Genomic DNA, 16,570 nt, shown 5'->3' with positions numbered 1-16,570 from the left:
GATACTCTGTTAAACACAAGATGCTCAGACACTCGCTGAACAGTGAGCCACATGCCCGTGAAGAGCCCCATGTTTCGCGCCAACACTACGTGGTGGAGCGTATACCAACGAAACACCCATATCTCGCATCAAAATTAACTAGTCAGATCGTGTCCATCAAATCGTCAGCATGTTGTACCCATCATCAAAGCCTCTTTGCGGCCGCTTCAATGTTCGTTGCAAGCCATTTCCCTAACGACGACGACTACCTTTGCGCCTCTTCTCCTTTCGCGAACGCCGATCTCGTCCATCCCCACGTTCAGTTCGCGGGTCCCGTGGCCTCGATTCAAAGCCCCGGTCTACACGGTCTGAATCTCGACTACGACTCTGGCGGCTGGTTGTACTTTGTCTAGAAGTTGCGAGTGTGGTGTTTCCCTGCGACTGGAGATAGGGATCAGTGACTGCAGGTCCCTGGATATGGTAGTTCGAACGTTCACGAGAGCTCTCATAACGATTGTCTTGCCTGGCCTCCCAGTTCTGTTCGTCGCGAGGGTCTCGACGTGGCGATCGCATGCGTGTTGTGTACTCTGGGCGGTTGGACGGATGTCGATATGGGGAGGGAGACCGGCTTCGAGTATCATGGCGACGGTGCCTGTCAGTTGATGACGTATAATCCAATCGACCGTTATCTGTAAATGACAAGAGTTAGTATAGTTTACACATAGCCCGTCGCCGATGGCTTTCTGGTGGAGTATCATGTTCATACCTTCAATGCTCTCCCGGCTTTGAGCAGCTCGAGTGTTGTGATGATCACCCTGAAGCTCGCCAGCGCGAATGGAAGTCTCGCGGACCTTCTGTTCAGCCTGCTCACGTAGTTTCGGGTATTGGGCATATACTGCGTCTACTGAGCGCTCACCTTGCTGTTTGGAGAAGATGTCTAGCCTCGCCCAATCGGGAATATTGATTTCGCCAATGATGCGAACTTTGTTTGTCAGACGTACTAGCACCAAGTGGCCACCATGGATGTAAGCTTGAGGATCGATGGTACTATCGAACAACGATCCATAGACAGGCCGGTTCCCGGTGAGACTTGTTTCCTCGTAACTACCTCGTTCGAGTAATTTGAATAGCTTGTTGAGTTCAGATACTGACATCAAATTAGAGGGACCTTTCTTTTGGTACGTATAATGGCGTAGACAAGTCGCAGATTCTGGTAAATTGTCATCGTCTTCGTGAGTTTTCATGACGGTCATGGGACGAAGCTTGTTAGACACCAGGCCTTCGTGTGTCGGTACACCACTTGCGGTTCGTGGATTGTATGCTTGTTGTGGGTCGGGTGCCAAGATGATGTCCCCAGGGCGAACGTTTCGACGATTTCGTGCAGACATTGGGGGGTTGACCTCCCACATGTAATCCTCCACCACGTAGGAACGTGGTTCCGTCTTCGTGGCTGCCCCATATGCAGCTTTCGTGTCGTTAGTCGTATACGCGAATGTATCGTTGTCGCTATATGTATTAACGAGATCACTGCTAATCAGACCAGCATCTTCGTCGTATGGCAGCCCGATATCTCCGCCTTCGTCGTCGTAGAAAAGTTGGTCGTTCGTCCATTTCGTGGAAGCCGCAGGCCGCGCGCCAGTAGCTCCGGTGGAATCCACGACGCCTACTGTTTTCCTTGCCGAATCGGGAATGTCGCGTGATGAACTGATCGATGTAGTTTCGTTCGGAGTCGACAGTGCCTCGCGATCTTGCTGCCGTGGCTGTGCGGGCTGCCGTAAGGCGTCGCGTTTGGGACTATCCGCGACATGCGAGATACCAGAACCAGCGGAGTCAGCCATAGCTCCTGACTGATGCGGTTCGTCTACGCCAACACGGACATCAGCATGTGGACAAGGCAACAGCCGCTTACAGCGAAGTGATCTACTTACCACTGAGCATCGCTCCGGAGACGCAGTGTCCGCGCCGAGAAGCTTCCGTTAGCAGTTTGCAATTGATCTTGGGCGTTGGTGCGTGCAGAGTCTATGAGTGGGTGCACGACCACTTACGACCCAAAAGGCTCGCTCCACGCTAGCGGACAGGCAGTGAAAGATCCAGCTAGCGTACGCGTGCAGGACGACATGAACTCGATGAGAAGACCCTGCTTAATATGTCAATTGATACGTAAGATTACATCGCGATATGGACCGAGGTCTCCATGGCAGACCATATATCTCGATGCACCCGTATTTCGTGGGGCATCTCTATTCACAGACTACCGTGAAAGCAACCGCTTCCTGAAGTCAACAGTTTAGTACATCATAGCCAAGCATCGTCATGACTGAACTTGTAACAATGGCTCTGTTAGTGGTCCCGGCTACATGGACAATTTTGGAGAATTGAACAAAGGAACGGCCCTTTGTTCGTTCGGCAAGTCCAGTGTTGTCTGTAAATATGTTAGCAAGCCTCACCCCACTGTCATCTTGACACCTGCCCCTCGTAATAAGCCTTCAGGTGTCTCAAAAGATCGCCCCAGCCACTCAATCATTAAACACAGACGTTACGTTAGTCATGGCTAGGACCAGTTCGCGTCATGGCCGAAAGAAAAACTCAACCGCCGACTTCCATCCCGCCAGAAGGAGGGAAAAGGGCGATATATACAAGTCCAGACGCAATATGAACGTCTATAACATAACCAATCACTATTACAATAGTGACGAATCGCGGGTACGTCGCAACCCAACTGCTTCAACCCCACGAAGAGCAGGTCTCAGATATGGAGGCGATAGCAACACGAGTGTGAGTTCGAAAGCCAGAGGTAGCGAACCATCATCAAGCGCTGCTGGAAGACCCCAAACTGGTGACAACGCCTCACCACTTCAAGCTGAGGCAAGCCCCTGGCAGCTAAAAGGTGATTATGACCCAGAGAGACTCATTTCCAGTAGACCCGCCGCTATTATACCGATCAAAGAGGGGCAAGAATCGAAATTGGCTATCCGATTGTCACCTGAGCTTGCAACGTCGCTAGAACGCGCGCTTCAATTCGCTGAAATATGGCATAAGACCTACTTGGCAGGGAAAAAGCGACATGAGCGAGCCAAGATATTAGAAGTCGATCACACCGAAGCTGTGGCTAGAATCGAAAGGCGCCTTGCCAATTTGAGAAGGGAAGGACAAGTTGAAGATGAGGACCAGGCTGAGTACAGAGATTTGGAATCACATCGTCGACGCGCACTCGAGGCTCGGAATAGCGCCCAAGGAACGATTAGGCTAATAGAGGGTCAGTGGAGCGGTAATGATTTTGAAATGAAAGCTCGCTGGCTGGACGTAGAGAAGTTGTTCAAGCAAGTGTGGGCAGATGCACATATGCCTCTACGAAAGATAGCCCGAGCATTACCGAGGCAAAGAACCCGAAGCTTATCTCGCCAGAACCAGGACAATCGGGAGGAGATGGCAGGCCGAATAAGCCAACGGGAGGTTGGGAAAGAGAGGCCGGAACAGCGCAATGACCGGCCTAGTGCTCATCGAGCAGAAATAGAGACGCCCTTTGACAAGAGAAAACTTGTTGATCCGCGTAGTGAAGTTCTCAGTGCTCTAGCGAGACTTTCACGTCGTCATAAAGATCTTATCCGGGCCCGGGATCGATGCGAGAACTATTGCCATAATTACGATCGAGAAGGAGCCAGGTACCTCAAGGCCGTACAAAACTCAAATGGTTCGAGGTCCTCCAACAGCATCAGGGAAGAGTTCAACAAGGGGTTTCTCAGAGACGTGATACTTGACAAGAAAAGCTTGCAGGCCGCCAGAACCGACTACCTAGCTGCTCATGAGCAAGCTCGCAAACTCGGAATTCCCAAGAATTGCATTGACTTCGTAGAGTCTATCGATCTGCAGAGCTGTGATACCGGTATCATCATGGAGAAAGATGCTGTGAACCGCAGGGCCACCGGAGACGATCAACACAAGCTCGTCAGCCGTATAAGAGCTTGGCGTACGTTGACTACTGCGGACCCATTACCGCAGCAGGTTATTGTCGAAGACAGTCCGGATCGGTTGAGCTCGGCCAGTTCGGCAGGTCGTACGGAAAGTTTTGTAGACACTGATGCATCAAGAGACCTGTCGAAAGACGCCAACAAGAAGCTGAAGTCAGACTCGGGGCCCACCCCACAATCGAGAGCCAGAGAAGACGATGGCCCAGAAGTCAATCTCTGGAAACCCTCGCATGGTATCAAGTTTTCGCGACCACCGGAAAAGGTACCAGATGCGAACGATAACAAAGACACAGTCAAGCCCAATCCCCTTGTCAGAGTTTCGCCACGCGGAGGCAGGAAGTCGATTGCTTATTTCTTCAAAGCACGGCCGAAAACGTCCAAATCAGTTGTCGATCCTAGGAAGGCGGCCGATAATTCGAGTGCCGGTGAAGCCATGTCTGGAGAGAAGAGGAAAAGTAGCTCCGAAGGATCGCCTTCCAGTAATAAACGGAGAAGGTCTGAGAGGCCGACCGCACCAGACTGAAGTGCCAGCATCCGCTGAGGATTTAAACTTCATGCAGGTAGGTGGGTGGAGACAAGTGGTTCATTCGTTATCAGACCGTCGCGGTAGAGCAACAATCACGGGGCGTGCCATGTGTATAGATAGTGGCATGCTGGACTGCAAGCAATAATGCTGAGAGGCTGGGGTGAACAATGCAGATAGTCTCAGGCTATCGTAGGGGCTGAAAAGCTGCGAATGAGGATCCACGGGGCCGCGAGCCGAGCTCGTCGACGATCAGAGTGCACGGCATGATGAGGCAACATCCGTGTAGGTATCGCGCATCGTAGACGTGTCGTCTGGAGATGAAGCTGCGATGACTGTAGATGGAAAGAGGTAAGGCAGGCGAGGATGCCTCGCGCATGGATGACGCTTGACGACACATTACGTAAGCGGGTGGCCTTTGCTTCGGCGTCGTCTCACGAGCGTGCCTTCCCGATCTTCTCCCTCCTCAACCTACATCTCGTGGTAGAGGTAAAGATATCAGTATGTTGTTGTGGATCTGCGTTGCATTACAGTAATTACAGATCCAATTATTTCACTATGGACCAATCTGATTCAGCACCTCCAAACTCTTTACGCGTATCGTGCAGGCGGACAGCTCCAGGGCTCTTCTGCTGTCGACCAACGCTACAGTCTCTTTGAACGAGATGCGCACACTACCCTCGGCCTACCAGTCACTGTGCTCACTCTCATCACTATAGCTATAGTAACCTCCGTCACTTCGGTATCCGTCGTCATCATCGTAGCGCGCACCAGCCCGGCTGTCACGTGCAGGCGTGTTGCGACGGCCACGACGCTCGTTGTACCTCTCATGGTAATCATCATATTGGCGATTATCACGACCGTCGTATCCTTCATCATAACGATCGTCACCCCAATTATCTCGATCGTCTCGGCCACCTATTGGCGAACGATATCCTGGGGTATCATCCTGACTATTTTCGTGGCCGTTGCGGTCCTCGTTCGCACCATCGTAGCCTTCCTCGCCGCCGCCGTTCACAGCAACCTGATAATCTTGAACATTCTCTTCATCTCGGTACTTGCGATAATCGTAATGCGCGATGTTCTGCTGCCCGGTACCGGTGTTCAAGTGGATGTTGTTGTAGTCACCGCTGACGGCGATGTGACGGACGATTCCACCACACCGCATGGATGCGCGTGAGCGGGATGGAATGAACGCGTTGTCTTCATTGAGCGGCACGGAAGGGTCTTCAGGGTAGGCAGGAGGCGGTGAAGTATCTTCGGGCTCTTCACGTCTGCCAACAACGTCCGCCGTGCCCGTCCCCGCAGTCGAACGCTTTGGTAGATGGACGCCGTTCGCCGCATTATGCATGCGCTGGCCCTCTTCTGTATACGACTGCAGCCCAGATTCTAACCAGTCGTCGATCTCATCAAGGGCTTCGTCTTGAGTTGGACGGGACACTCTCATAGCAGCTGGGCCTCTTGGTGCGTCTTTTGGTATGTATGACGGCACTACGTATGCGTTCATGCGACTTAAGGCTTGAGCGTGAGATTCTGACATTTTCACGTGCTCGAAATGATGATGATGCGTGTTGAAAAGATAGATGTTCAGGCTCAGTGGTGAGTTGTACTGCTTCGTGGCAGAGAGTGTAGAGTTGTAAAGGCTGCTTTGTGTTTAAGAAGAAGAGATTGAGGTCGACGGGATTATGTGATAAGAACAACTGATACATTCACAGCTGTCAGATGATCTAGTTCCACTTCTCTAGGTTGCTAGCAAGACCTTGCGGAGGTCCGATGACGTTCACTCGCATTTCAAACATCCAGACAGGACCATCTTTCTAGAATCAGAAAGACAAACACGGAAGACAGGAGTGTGCATTTCTCAGAGGCTACATTTGCGTCCAGGTTGTTCCATCCCATTGATGCGCGCCTACCCCCAAACCCTTTGTACCGCGCTCATAACAACAAAGCATTCACGCAGTACCCACGCATCCTTAACAATGAGCATTGTGCAAGCAAAGTGAACAGCTCCCCGGCATGAGCCGCTTCATCAGGATACCTACACGCGTGCACTCTCGCAGTCACTTACGGCATCTTACATACCTAGCTACTTTCACCTCGTTCCACCCCGGCATCCGTACCAAGATGCCCCAATGGACATGTGAAGTGTGCCGCTGGCCCAACGAAGAGAACGCTGAGTCATGTACACAATGCGAAAGATCGACACGTGACGGGAACCCAGGTATGACAGAGGGCGAGTCTAGCTCGGAGGAAGAGCAGCCTGAAACTCCGGAGAAGGATGAGGTACCGCAAGAGTACGAGCTACCGGATGAGGAAGGTGAAGAGGTGGGGGAGAACGAGGAAGAAGACGGGAACGGAGATGGAGGCTCATCATGAAAAACATATTGAATCCGCCTGAAGAACAAGAGTGTAGTACCCGTTGCGAACACGGTCGGAGGTATCATCCATGCTCCGCTGAACCACATCACTCCCAACCTCCTACAACAACGCCCAAGCCAAGACCGCAGCAACCATCCCACTTCCCACAGCAGGACTAAGCCTACCCGCCGCACCAGTCGGCGCAGGCGACGCCGCCGCATCACCACCTTCTTCCGTCGCAGAACCCACATTCGCAATCGCCACACCACTAACATCCGTCCCATTCTGGCACTGATCATCCGACAGCAATTCCGCCGTAGCGTTGAACATGATATCCGCGCACTGTCACCTGTTAGCACCACATCCCCTCCCTCCCCACAATCCACCAGAAGATCAGAACTCACATTATACAACGCACTCCCACTATGTCCCAACTGAATAACCTGCACCGTCGCCATCAACCCATTAATCCGCTCATCATCCAACCCACTATACCCGGCCGCCTTAAACCCTTCTTCCAGATTCGCTTTCCCGGTTTCTTTCATGCAGAACACGCCGGCGCCGGTTTGGTTGAACATCTCCAAAAGGGTGATGTTGAAGTTTGTGGCGTTGCTGCCGAGGGCTAGGTTTACGGATGTGAGGGCTGAGGTGTGGGAGCCGTTTATTATGGTGGAGCCGCCCGTGGGGGGCCAGAGAGTGCCTCGGAGGTGGGTTAGTTGGTTGAAGGGGGTTTGGGGGGTAGGAGTGGGTGGTTTGAGATGGGGAGGCAGGATGTTGGGGAAAAGAAGAGAGGAATGGGATACGTACGGTTCGCCATGTCTGTTGTTTCGTTCACGTTGGCGCAGGGGTAGATCCATTGGCTAGCTGGTTCTTCAAAGGAGCTACCGCGCCATGTGGGTGCGAGGAGACGGAAGTGAGCGTTTGCGCCCGCGGCGAGGGCGGCGACTGTGAGGAGGGTGGTTGACAACATGGTCGCTGTGACGGCTAGAAGGTGATGCTGCAACTAGGTTCGATCGTAGTGGTATGGACGAGGAGATGCGAAAGTAGAAAGATGTAGGATGGGAAAGTGATCAGCGTACCGTATCTGACATGCAGCTGCCAAACCCTTTATACCCACCCCAACTTCCAACACACCTTCCTCTCCAGAGTCTCCGCATCCAATTCTACCCACATGCCTGTCCTACTAGCGGAATCTATTGACCTCTGTTCCGCTGCCAAGCAAACACAAAGAAGCCTCCACTCGGCTAACCGCGACCACGGCATTGGGAAAGCGAGGATAGGCATATAAGATCCAATCAAAGGTGATAGATGCACACCGGTTCCAGACTCCTCGACCAAAATCATCCACTCATGACTGTAGCGAACATGTTGTGGCGCGAGCTATAGCTGCGACCCTGCATACGGACCCCAGGATAATGTGCTCAAGTGAGCAAGTTTATGTCTTGGCGGGGTTGGACGGCTTCGCGACCAACCTCGAGCTGAACGGAAGCGGAGATGAGATGATGGCGCGGGTTTACGCGCCTGTCGTGGCTGGGTTTTGGGTTGGATGTAATTGATGTAAGATTGAAGAGGCGGGAAGCTGATGTTGGACGTGGAGTGGTCCTGGAGCTGAATGTAGAAGTCGCGGGAACGCTAGCACCCAATGAGGCATGGCTTGAGATGATGCATGGCATCTACGTACCGCAGATCAACACGAACACGCACAACCAACAAGAAGCTTGAATATGAACATGACTGTATTGCAAGGTCTGGTATCATAAAGACTCACTAATCAAAAACTCCATACCCAATGCCATACCCAATGCCATGACCCCAGCGCCAAAGAACCATTCATCAAAACATGCTACTTTTCTTCTTCTTGATCTTCTCAGCATTGCTCTCGCTCTGTGTTCTCAAGCCCCAGAAACTCTTCTTAGCCTTGGCAACCGGCTTGGGTAGTCCATTGCTGAAGAAACTGCTCTGACTAGCTGCGGGCCGATGTTGTACAGGTGCTTGCAGGTATACACCTTGCGGTTGCTGCATGCGCGGGGGTTGTGCGGGAACGGGTGCAGGACGGGGTGCGGGACTCGGTCGCTGGTTCTGCCATCCACCCTGTACGAGGGGTGAGGAGTGTCGCTGAGGCTGTGGAGATGGGCGCTGGAGCAGGTTGGACTGGTCTCCGAACTGCTTCTTCAAGCGTTCTGTCTCCTTGTCGATCTCGGCCTGCTTCCGGCGTCGTTCCTTTTCTTCGCGTTCCTTCTGCTTTCGCTCCTGCTCGAGGAATTGCAGTGTCTTGCGCTCTTGTTCCTCCTCCTGCCTGCGCCGAGCTTTCCGGCTTGCTTCTTCTTGGCGCTTCTGCTCGCGTGCCTCGGCCTCCACTTGTGCCTTCAATCGCGCAGTCTCAGCGTCCAATTCCCATTGTGCTCGTGGATCTAACCTTGGCCCCGGCTGCCGTTGTTGTGTTGGGCGCTGCGGTTGAGGCGGGCGCTGCTGCTGAACAGGTCGCTGAGGTTGGACGGGTTGTGGAGGCTGACTGGGCCGGGCCTGGTTGGTAGCTAGCGGTGGAAGTGAAGAGCGCTTGGCGGCATTGTTGTTGCTGGTATATGAAGGTGGAGGTACTTGTGCGTTCGCGCCAGCGCCGCCGGCAGGCTGAAGGGCAACCTTCTCGGGTGGGTATTGCGACGATGAAGGGGTGTAGGCTGGCGGTGGAGGAGGCTGCGGTGTCATGACTGGTGCTGTGATGTTCGGGCCTTCGAGCGGCGATGAGCCCTTCCTCGCGCGCACACCCGCGCTGTTCTTTCGAATGTTGGCGTTGATGTGGAACTGGTCATTCAGGTCGCTGAAAAACAGATCGCGTATTACAGCGGCCCCGATGAGCAAAGCTACCTCGAGACCCTTGTAGTCCTCAATCTCGACGCGGTAAAGGTTGGATTCCATGATCGTGAGTTCCTTCAGGCCAGAGAACAGAGCAACGGCAATATCCGGCTCCTTGCTCTTCTTGACCTTCTTGCCGGTGGGGTCGGTCGATTTGCCAGTCATGTAGCAGGTCATGTCTTTGCCCAACCTGCCCTCCTTCCGCCAGGCAAAGTTGACTTTGGGCGTGTTCGCATCGCTGCCGGGGTCCGCAAGGCTGCGATCGAGCGTAGAGTTGCTCGGGGTCCTGAAGGTGACCTGAGGTATGCTGAATTCCCAGCTGACGGTGCTGCTCCACTTCGCTGTCGAGTGCTTAACGACAACGCGCGAGTCGGGGTTGTAGAGTTGGATAGCGAATTCGGTGGGGTAGATGGGCTGGGGTGGGGGCGGCACTCCGCCATTCCTGCGAATCTCCTCCTGGGACAATGTTGGGTGCGACCATCCCGGCTTCGCAAGCACTTCGCCGTATAGAACCTCGGGGTTGCGCGAGTCAAACAAGGCTACGGCGTATGTGTTCTTCGCCTCGTGGGAGGCCGGGTCGACGTGGTGGAGGGCATATTGCGCCTCGGGCTCGGAGCCGTTCTGGGTGAAGTAGAAGGATTCGTGGTGCTTGAGCTTGTCGGTCGAGGCCTTGAGAAAGAAGGCTAGAGGCTGGTTAGTACCACTACCGCTATTGATATGGCGATTGGCCCGGATGGCTGGGCTGGGAACACGTACTGGGGAGGTTCTCGTCTAACATTGCGTCATGTTATACCCGTCTATATACTGCGTGTGGTTTGTGATGCGACCAGGTGCCTGGAACGAACGATGAGCTGGCAGGTTAGTGGATGTGCGGCGGCGGCGTGGACATGTTATGGCTGGTCGACCGGATACGCGTCTCCCATGAGGCTGTACGCACATCCCTGCAACTGCGCCGGGAGCCGCTGCCCAATGACGCTGATCTGCCCCGCTTATCCGCTATTCTTGGTCAAGTCAGCCTCGCGCGAACCGTTCTTCGCGCATCCACGTGCTGCTCTCATTTTCACTTGTTCATTCGTATATCGTACCCTTCACCATCCCACCTGCCATTGGACGTTCGTGAGAGTCGACCCTCCGTATCTATGACGCCAAGTAGGCTTGTGGCACGTTGAAGATGCTTGCGCAATGCACCCCAGCGGCGTTTCACCACGGCCCGCAGCACAGCCGACCGAGTGATGACCGCAGCTCATCGACATTTCCAAGCTCAGCGCTATAACTAACGTCGCTTGCTAGTCGCCTTACGATCGAGGCTTGTCAACGGTTCACCAACTTGGCATCTTCGATTGTCCTGGAATTACGACACGCCTACGCGTCTTTTGGCCAAGCAGCATACGTGCATCTCGCAAGTTATGCTACATTGAGATCGATATCCACCCCGCAGAAACAGAGAAGCGACCCCTCGGCCCAATGGAAGCTTCAACTTTTCGAAGGATGCACAAATTGTCAAAACTCAGACTCCGCTTACCAACGCAGAAGTGCTTTCCTCCGACCATTGAGAGCTTGACCGTAACGGCTATCTATCTTACCATCACTAATCACGGGAATTTCACGTGAGTGCCAGAGCAGGAACACGTACTCACCCTGCCACAGTGTGTCTCTCAAATGCGAGAGCGGAAACAAAAACAAAGCAATGAGAACAAAACAATGGAGCACAAGCGCTTCATAACCCCAGGACCGTCTACCCTCCGCAACCCTCATCGGTTTCATTTGCCTCTCGCCCTCGCGTCCGTCTAACACAGAGTACACATACCAGATCGTTCCCTGGCTGGTATGGCCCACGCTGTACATAATGCATTCGCAAGACTTGAACGTCGGAGAAGTCTTGGAAGAGGCACACATTGGCGACTTCAGCCCTGCAAAGTTCACTGGGTGGCTTTGTGATGAGGACGTGGACATCGAAAGAGCGATGTATTGACCGCTACAGCTCAGCCAGTTCACCACCAATGGACCGTACTGGAGCGACTACTTGAGCATGATTCTGTACCCATAATCGCGAATATGCTACGATAGGAGCTAGGACACTGCGCGGAAAAGTACACGTCTTGATCTCTTTTGGCGGATCTGGACGCCAATTTGGACGAGGAATTATTCACATAATGTCATCGAAACAATGTAACAATGGATGGGTAAGGGTTCAGACACATTCTTATTCGGGAAACATGTATTCACTTTTATTGAGACGTCGGATTCACGAGGTGTTTGACGCACGCAATTTTCGACTTGGTTCCGCGCTAGCTGCTATTGTCCAGCTGGACCCTGATCCTACGTTTGCACCTTCCACCGACTTGCATTACCACACATTGCGACATCACTTGTCAACGTCCGCAGACCAACTATCCTCACGTGTCCGCGGTATCCACATCACCAGTCATGACTGAACGAGCACCCGCCGCCGACGCACGCCTGCAGCAGGTTCTGGAACATGTCAACACCACTTTTGATATCGGCGCCGTCGCAGCCGAGACAACTCCCTACAATACGTTTACCAGCGCAGCAACTCTACCAGGAAGCAGGCTTTCTAGTGCTGCTACATCATCGATTAAACACGGCAAGTCTGGGTCGTCGGAACATGAGGCGCTCCCATCGACAGCCGAGGTGACTACTCAAGGACACGTCCTGTACCGCAGTGCTGGTATACAAACACTTCCACCAAGCAATGCCGATGGTTTCCGCAAGATTTACGATCGCGAGCCTACACACCAGGAGCTCGTCAGCAAGATTGGATCTGCCGCACTTGGTCGCTACAAGCCGGGACCATCAGCGCACGACGTCGTTCAGGGCGCGCCATTCCCCGGTCCAGACGTTTCCAATAGGCGTGCAAACTATGTCACCTCATCGTTCCAGACCAAGGATGTAGCGCAATGCAAGAAGGATCTTCTAAAAGCAAAGGTCAAGGCATCGCTATTAGTTAACAAACAGCGCGACGCAGCTCTGTCGGCAGGATACAAGGTCTGGTCGGAAACAAGAGACGACTACATCGTACACTCAGAGCAGCTCGACACCAGTGTTCAGTTTGATCACCAAGGCAACGCGGCCAATGCGAATGTTGACGGCCTTTCCCTACCCAACATCTACGGCGAAGAGATCGAGCCGCGCTCTACCATCACCCATCCCACGCAACTCTCGAATAGCGGGACTCCAGAGACAGAGGCTGGGGTTGACGTGAACGCAAGGGAGTACACCTTCAGCGCAGCTTCAAGTCTTACGCCGCCACCAACGCCGCCCTCACTCAAAAAACACGACGCCAATGCTAACGGGAGCACACCCCAGCGCGTCCGTACTGTCGAAACCTGCATACCGAGTGAGAAGTCCGATCCACCTTCCATTGAAGATTACGGCTACGTTCAACTCGTCCCAAAAGCTGCCAGAAAGCAAGATGTGGACGGGGACAGTGGCCAGGAACAAATGCAACAGAAGAGAAAGAGCTCAGAAGGAAGCGAGGATAACTCCACGGAGGGTCAAAACCAGAGACCGGCCGTCATTGAAAGCAATGAGGGGACCGTCATGGTGTTTGGCGGTGAGAGATTTGCGGATGAGTATATTGTTTACGACGCCACGATGTCGAATAATACGAACTCAGACACGTCATCTCGATCGCCTTCTAACATAAGCAAAAAGAGAAAGTCTGTCGACCAATGCGAGCCTGAAGTAATTACCAGACCGCTAAAGCGCTTCAAGTCGTCAACCACTCACACCGATCCTTCCCCTGTCAGAACGGATACTAAGACAGACCGTTTTGTACAAGACAAAGATGGCAGTGTCGCGCACAATGACGCGTCGACTGCCAGCATCAAATGCGCACAAGGCAATGAAGCTCCTGGGGAGGCGAAACGACATCGTGCTCGGTCGATTTCTCCAAATTGGCCACGCGAAGGCCAACATTACCCCGAGGATGATCGCCACTCGCGCAATTCGCGAAGAGATCGGGAGCCCAGACGGCGAAGCCGATCTCCCGCTTCTAAACACAATGATGATCGTTATATGTCAAGAAGCAGCACCAGACGACCGTCTGAGAGCCCATACCAAGAAGGGCGTCGACTCCACATGACAGAGTCGCAGCCGCGCCAGACAGGCCCAACACATGGTCTTGCCAATATTGACGCGAAAGAGCAGAAAGGAACGGAGAAACAAGCACAACGCTCAAGTGACTTGGACGAAACAGTCCTTGCACGGAAGAAAGAAGACGACAGGCGAATGGAGCGAGCGAAGCAGATTACCGATGAGAAGTTGGCCAAGCGTCTTCAGCAAGAAGAAGCTGAGATACAGCGGGCGAAGCAGATCACCGACGAAAAGGTGGCAAAGCGTCGTCAACAAGAGGAAGCCGAGATGCAGCGAGCACGTGAGGCAAAAAACCAGCGAAAGCTAGAGACCGAAGAGAAGAAACGAGCTCAAGAGGAAGAGGCCCGTCGCCGAGAAGAGGAGAAGGACAGGCAACGCCGCCGCCGCCGTCGCGAAGATTCACAAGAGAGGAGTAGCAGCAAACGTGCGACAGTAGTGGAATCACCAGCGGAGCCAGCTGCGCCGGTCGACAGATATGCACTGGCACGAGAAGTTGAGGCACGACGCCGAGAAAAGATGTTTGCAGCGCGTTCTACTGGTGAGGTGGACAGTCGAGCACATGAACGGTCAGCTGCCACAAACAAGCGTGGCAGTAGATTAGAAGTAGAGCCAAAGAAGCCAGAAAAGAAGGTGGAAGATGACAAGGTAAGTAAGCCGAAAGCGAAGCCGAGACCGAGTCGGACTGCTCGCGGAGAGATCGAGCGTTACGATCCGAAGAAGAGGTTTGGACGTGGCGAATAGAGCTTATTTCTAGTGTTGTGGTGGGCACAGTGCGGTGGTATGAGGATCACGCCAACCTAGGAAAAGACTGAATAGCCTGAAGCCTACGTTAACGTTAGGTTCCCTACTTTGCAAGGTTTTAGCTCAATGTAGCCTGCAGACCTGTTCAGTTCTGTTCTTGTATAAGATAGGATGGTGTCTAAGAGGAGGGCTGAAGGATGAGTCTCTGTCATTCGGCTTGATGGGGGTGTGGAGGTATGTAGAGAGTTTTCTGATAGTATAAATACATAAACATTTCAAACGCGTAGTAGAAATTAGTTGACTGTATACCATATGGACCTCAAAGTCGAGCTTCGAAGTGGTACTCACACAACGCCCTCCCTACTCCAGCTCCTCTCGACCAGTATTGTCTACGTTCTAAGACATAGTAATGGCTGTGTACAATGTGCAGCGCTCCCTCTGTTATTGATTCAGTGACAGGGCGTGTGCTCGTGACGCCCACCAGGCTGTTCGTGAGCTCTTGCCCGCCCTTTCACCTCCATTCACTTCGACTTATACACCGCTTCACTAATGCCGGTCACGCAGCATTGAGGGCGCTTCGGACCCACACTAGCGATACGCGGTCACCGTCGCGTTCACATCCCACAATAGCCACAGCGTCTCCCTTGTCGTCCGCTACTCGCAAGCACGAAGACACCCATACCACATATCTCGCGAACACACATCACACCGATCTATCTCTGCCTCTGTCATTAACAAGCACGATGTTTGAATCACCTCTTACCGCCGATATGGCCTACAAGCGCACCCTTAACGACCGCACCCTCAACTCCCGCGTCTTCAAGACACACATCACCTACCTGTCCGTTCATAACCATCGCGAGCCACATCCAGCAGTACGCACAACAAAGAAGCGCGACCAGAAACTTCGCCGGATAGACATCCAACCCCCTCCCCTTACCGGTTCAAGCTCGATGCACAAGCCCTTCGACGCTCGCTTCGCGCGACATAAGTCCACCTGGCGGTCCATAGCACATGGCTTTGTGGAGCAGCAACAAGAAAAGTTGAAGATTACGGAGGGAGACGAGATGGAGTGTGAATACGACACGATGGACCAACTGGCCGCGTTCGAGGCGAGCGGTGGAGTGTTTGGTAGTCCACCAACCTCTGCCGCGTCATCACCTTCGTCGTCTTCAAGCACCGATAGTTTTGGAAGTTCGGCGTCGTCTTGGGGTACCGCGTCGACCTTCAGTGCGACTACCCTCGCCAGTTCGATGGTGTCACAGCCCAGCGCGGCGGCCTTCAGGGCTGCTACAAGCAGCTCAAGCGCAGCCAACAGCAGTATGTCCTCTCCAGAGATCGACATGGCCGACGCGCCAGACGTGTCTCCAAGCCATGTCGCCGCCGCGCCCCCAGTTGTCACAGCTCCCACCCCCACACCACCACCCTCGCAGCCGCCACAGCCCGTGACCACGGCGCCCATCGCCAAGGTCACCCCACCCCTATTGCCAGGCTTAGGCTACCTACCATCCAAACCCTTACCAACCGAAAAGGCGGCAGCCAAACCGCGCTTAAAAACCCCCTCTCCCCAACTACCCCCCAAATCCGCATCCAAACCCGACGTCGAACTAGGCATGGGCTCTTTCTCCGCCTCAAAAATAACCTCCTCCTCCACTCTCGTCTCCGCTTTCGCCAACCCCCATTTCAAAACCTTCTTCGCCTCCGAAATGATCTCTCTTCAAACCCATCTGCAGTCCAACAAGGAAATTCGGGGCTCCCATCTCGTCTATCTTAACAGGTCGCTAAAGTGGGTCATCGATGCGGCGAAGGCAAAGTGGTTTAATCCCGATATTGACTTTGAGAGCGATGATGTGGCGGATTGGAGGGGGAAGTTGAATGTTTTTATGGAGGTTTTGGGGGGTGAGGTGGATGGGGTTGCGAAGGATACGAAGGAGAGGATTGAGAAGGTGTTTGCGTTGTTTGCGGACGAGGAGGGGGTTAATGGGGGGTTTGGGGAGGAGGCGGCAGCTTGAGGTCTGCGGACTATGATGGT

General features: G+C 53.4%; 6 protein-coding genes across 6 annotated transcripts; 3 read left to right on the top strand and 3 right to left on the bottom strand.

Moving 5' to 3' along the window:
• Window positions 1-338: 338 nt before the first annotated feature.
• J4E92_009265 (uncharacterized protein) lies at window positions 339-1,817 on the bottom strand (the record flags this gene model as incomplete). The annotated part of the gene is made up of 2 exons (XM_051500614.1): window positions 339-631; window positions 746-1,817. 2 exons carry the CDS (start codon window positions 1,815-1,817, stop codon window positions 339-341), a joined length of 1,365 nt encoding a protein of 454 aa, XP_051349186.1.
• A 1,444-nt stretch (window positions 1,818-3,261) lies between these two features.
• On the top strand, window positions 3,262-4,470 carry J4E92_009264 (uncharacterized protein; the record flags this gene model as incomplete). Its single annotated transcript, XM_051500613.1, has 1 exon — window positions 3,262-4,470. One exon carries the CDS (start codon window positions 3,262-3,264, stop codon window positions 4,468-4,470), a length of 1,209 nt encoding a protein of 402 aa, XP_051349185.1.
• A 685-nt stretch (window positions 4,471-5,155) lies between these two features.
• Window positions 5,156-6,010, bottom strand: J4E92_009263 (uncharacterized protein; the record flags this gene model as incomplete). The annotated part of the gene is made up of 1 exon (XM_051500612.1): window positions 5,156-6,010. The coding sequence occupies one exon, from the start codon at window positions 6,008-6,010 to the stop codon at window positions 5,156-5,158; it is 855 nt and encodes a 284-aa protein (XP_051349184.1).
• Window positions 6,011-8,661: 2,651 nt separating this feature from the next.
• On the bottom strand, window positions 8,662-10,459 carry J4E92_009262 (uncharacterized protein; the record flags this gene model as incomplete). Its single annotated transcript, XM_051500611.1, has 2 exons — window positions 8,662-10,364; window positions 10,438-10,459. 2 exons carry the CDS (start codon window positions 10,457-10,459, stop codon window positions 8,662-8,664), a joined length of 1,725 nt encoding a protein of 574 aa, XP_051349183.1.
• A 1,649-nt stretch (window positions 10,460-12,108) lies between these two features.
• J4E92_009261 (uncharacterized protein) lies at window positions 12,109-14,538 on the top strand (the record flags this gene model as incomplete). Its single annotated transcript, XM_051500610.1, has 1 exon — window positions 12,109-14,538. One exon carries the CDS (start codon window positions 12,109-12,111, stop codon window positions 14,536-14,538), a length of 2,430 nt encoding a protein of 809 aa, XP_051349182.1.
• Window positions 14,539-15,308: 770 nt separating this feature from the next.
• J4E92_009260 (uncharacterized protein) lies at window positions 15,309-16,550 on the top strand (the record flags this gene model as incomplete). The annotated part of the gene is made up of 1 exon (XM_051500609.1): window positions 15,309-16,550. The coding sequence occupies one exon, from the start codon at window positions 15,309-15,311 to the stop codon at window positions 16,548-16,550; it is 1,242 nt and encodes a 413-aa protein (XP_051349181.1).
• Window positions 16,551-16,570: the final 20 nt, after the last annotated feature.

The sequence above is a fragment of the Alternaria infectoria genome (genome assembly GCF_024043175.1).
Source record: "Alternaria infectoria strain BMP 0036 chromosome Unknown scaffold_22, whole genome shotgun sequence".
In the NCBI taxonomy this organism is placed as follows: domain Eukaryota; kingdom Fungi; phylum Ascomycota; class Dothideomycetes; order Pleosporales; family Pleosporaceae; genus Alternaria; species Alternaria infectoria.
This window is presented reverse-complemented; position numbering and strand designations above follow the sequence as displayed.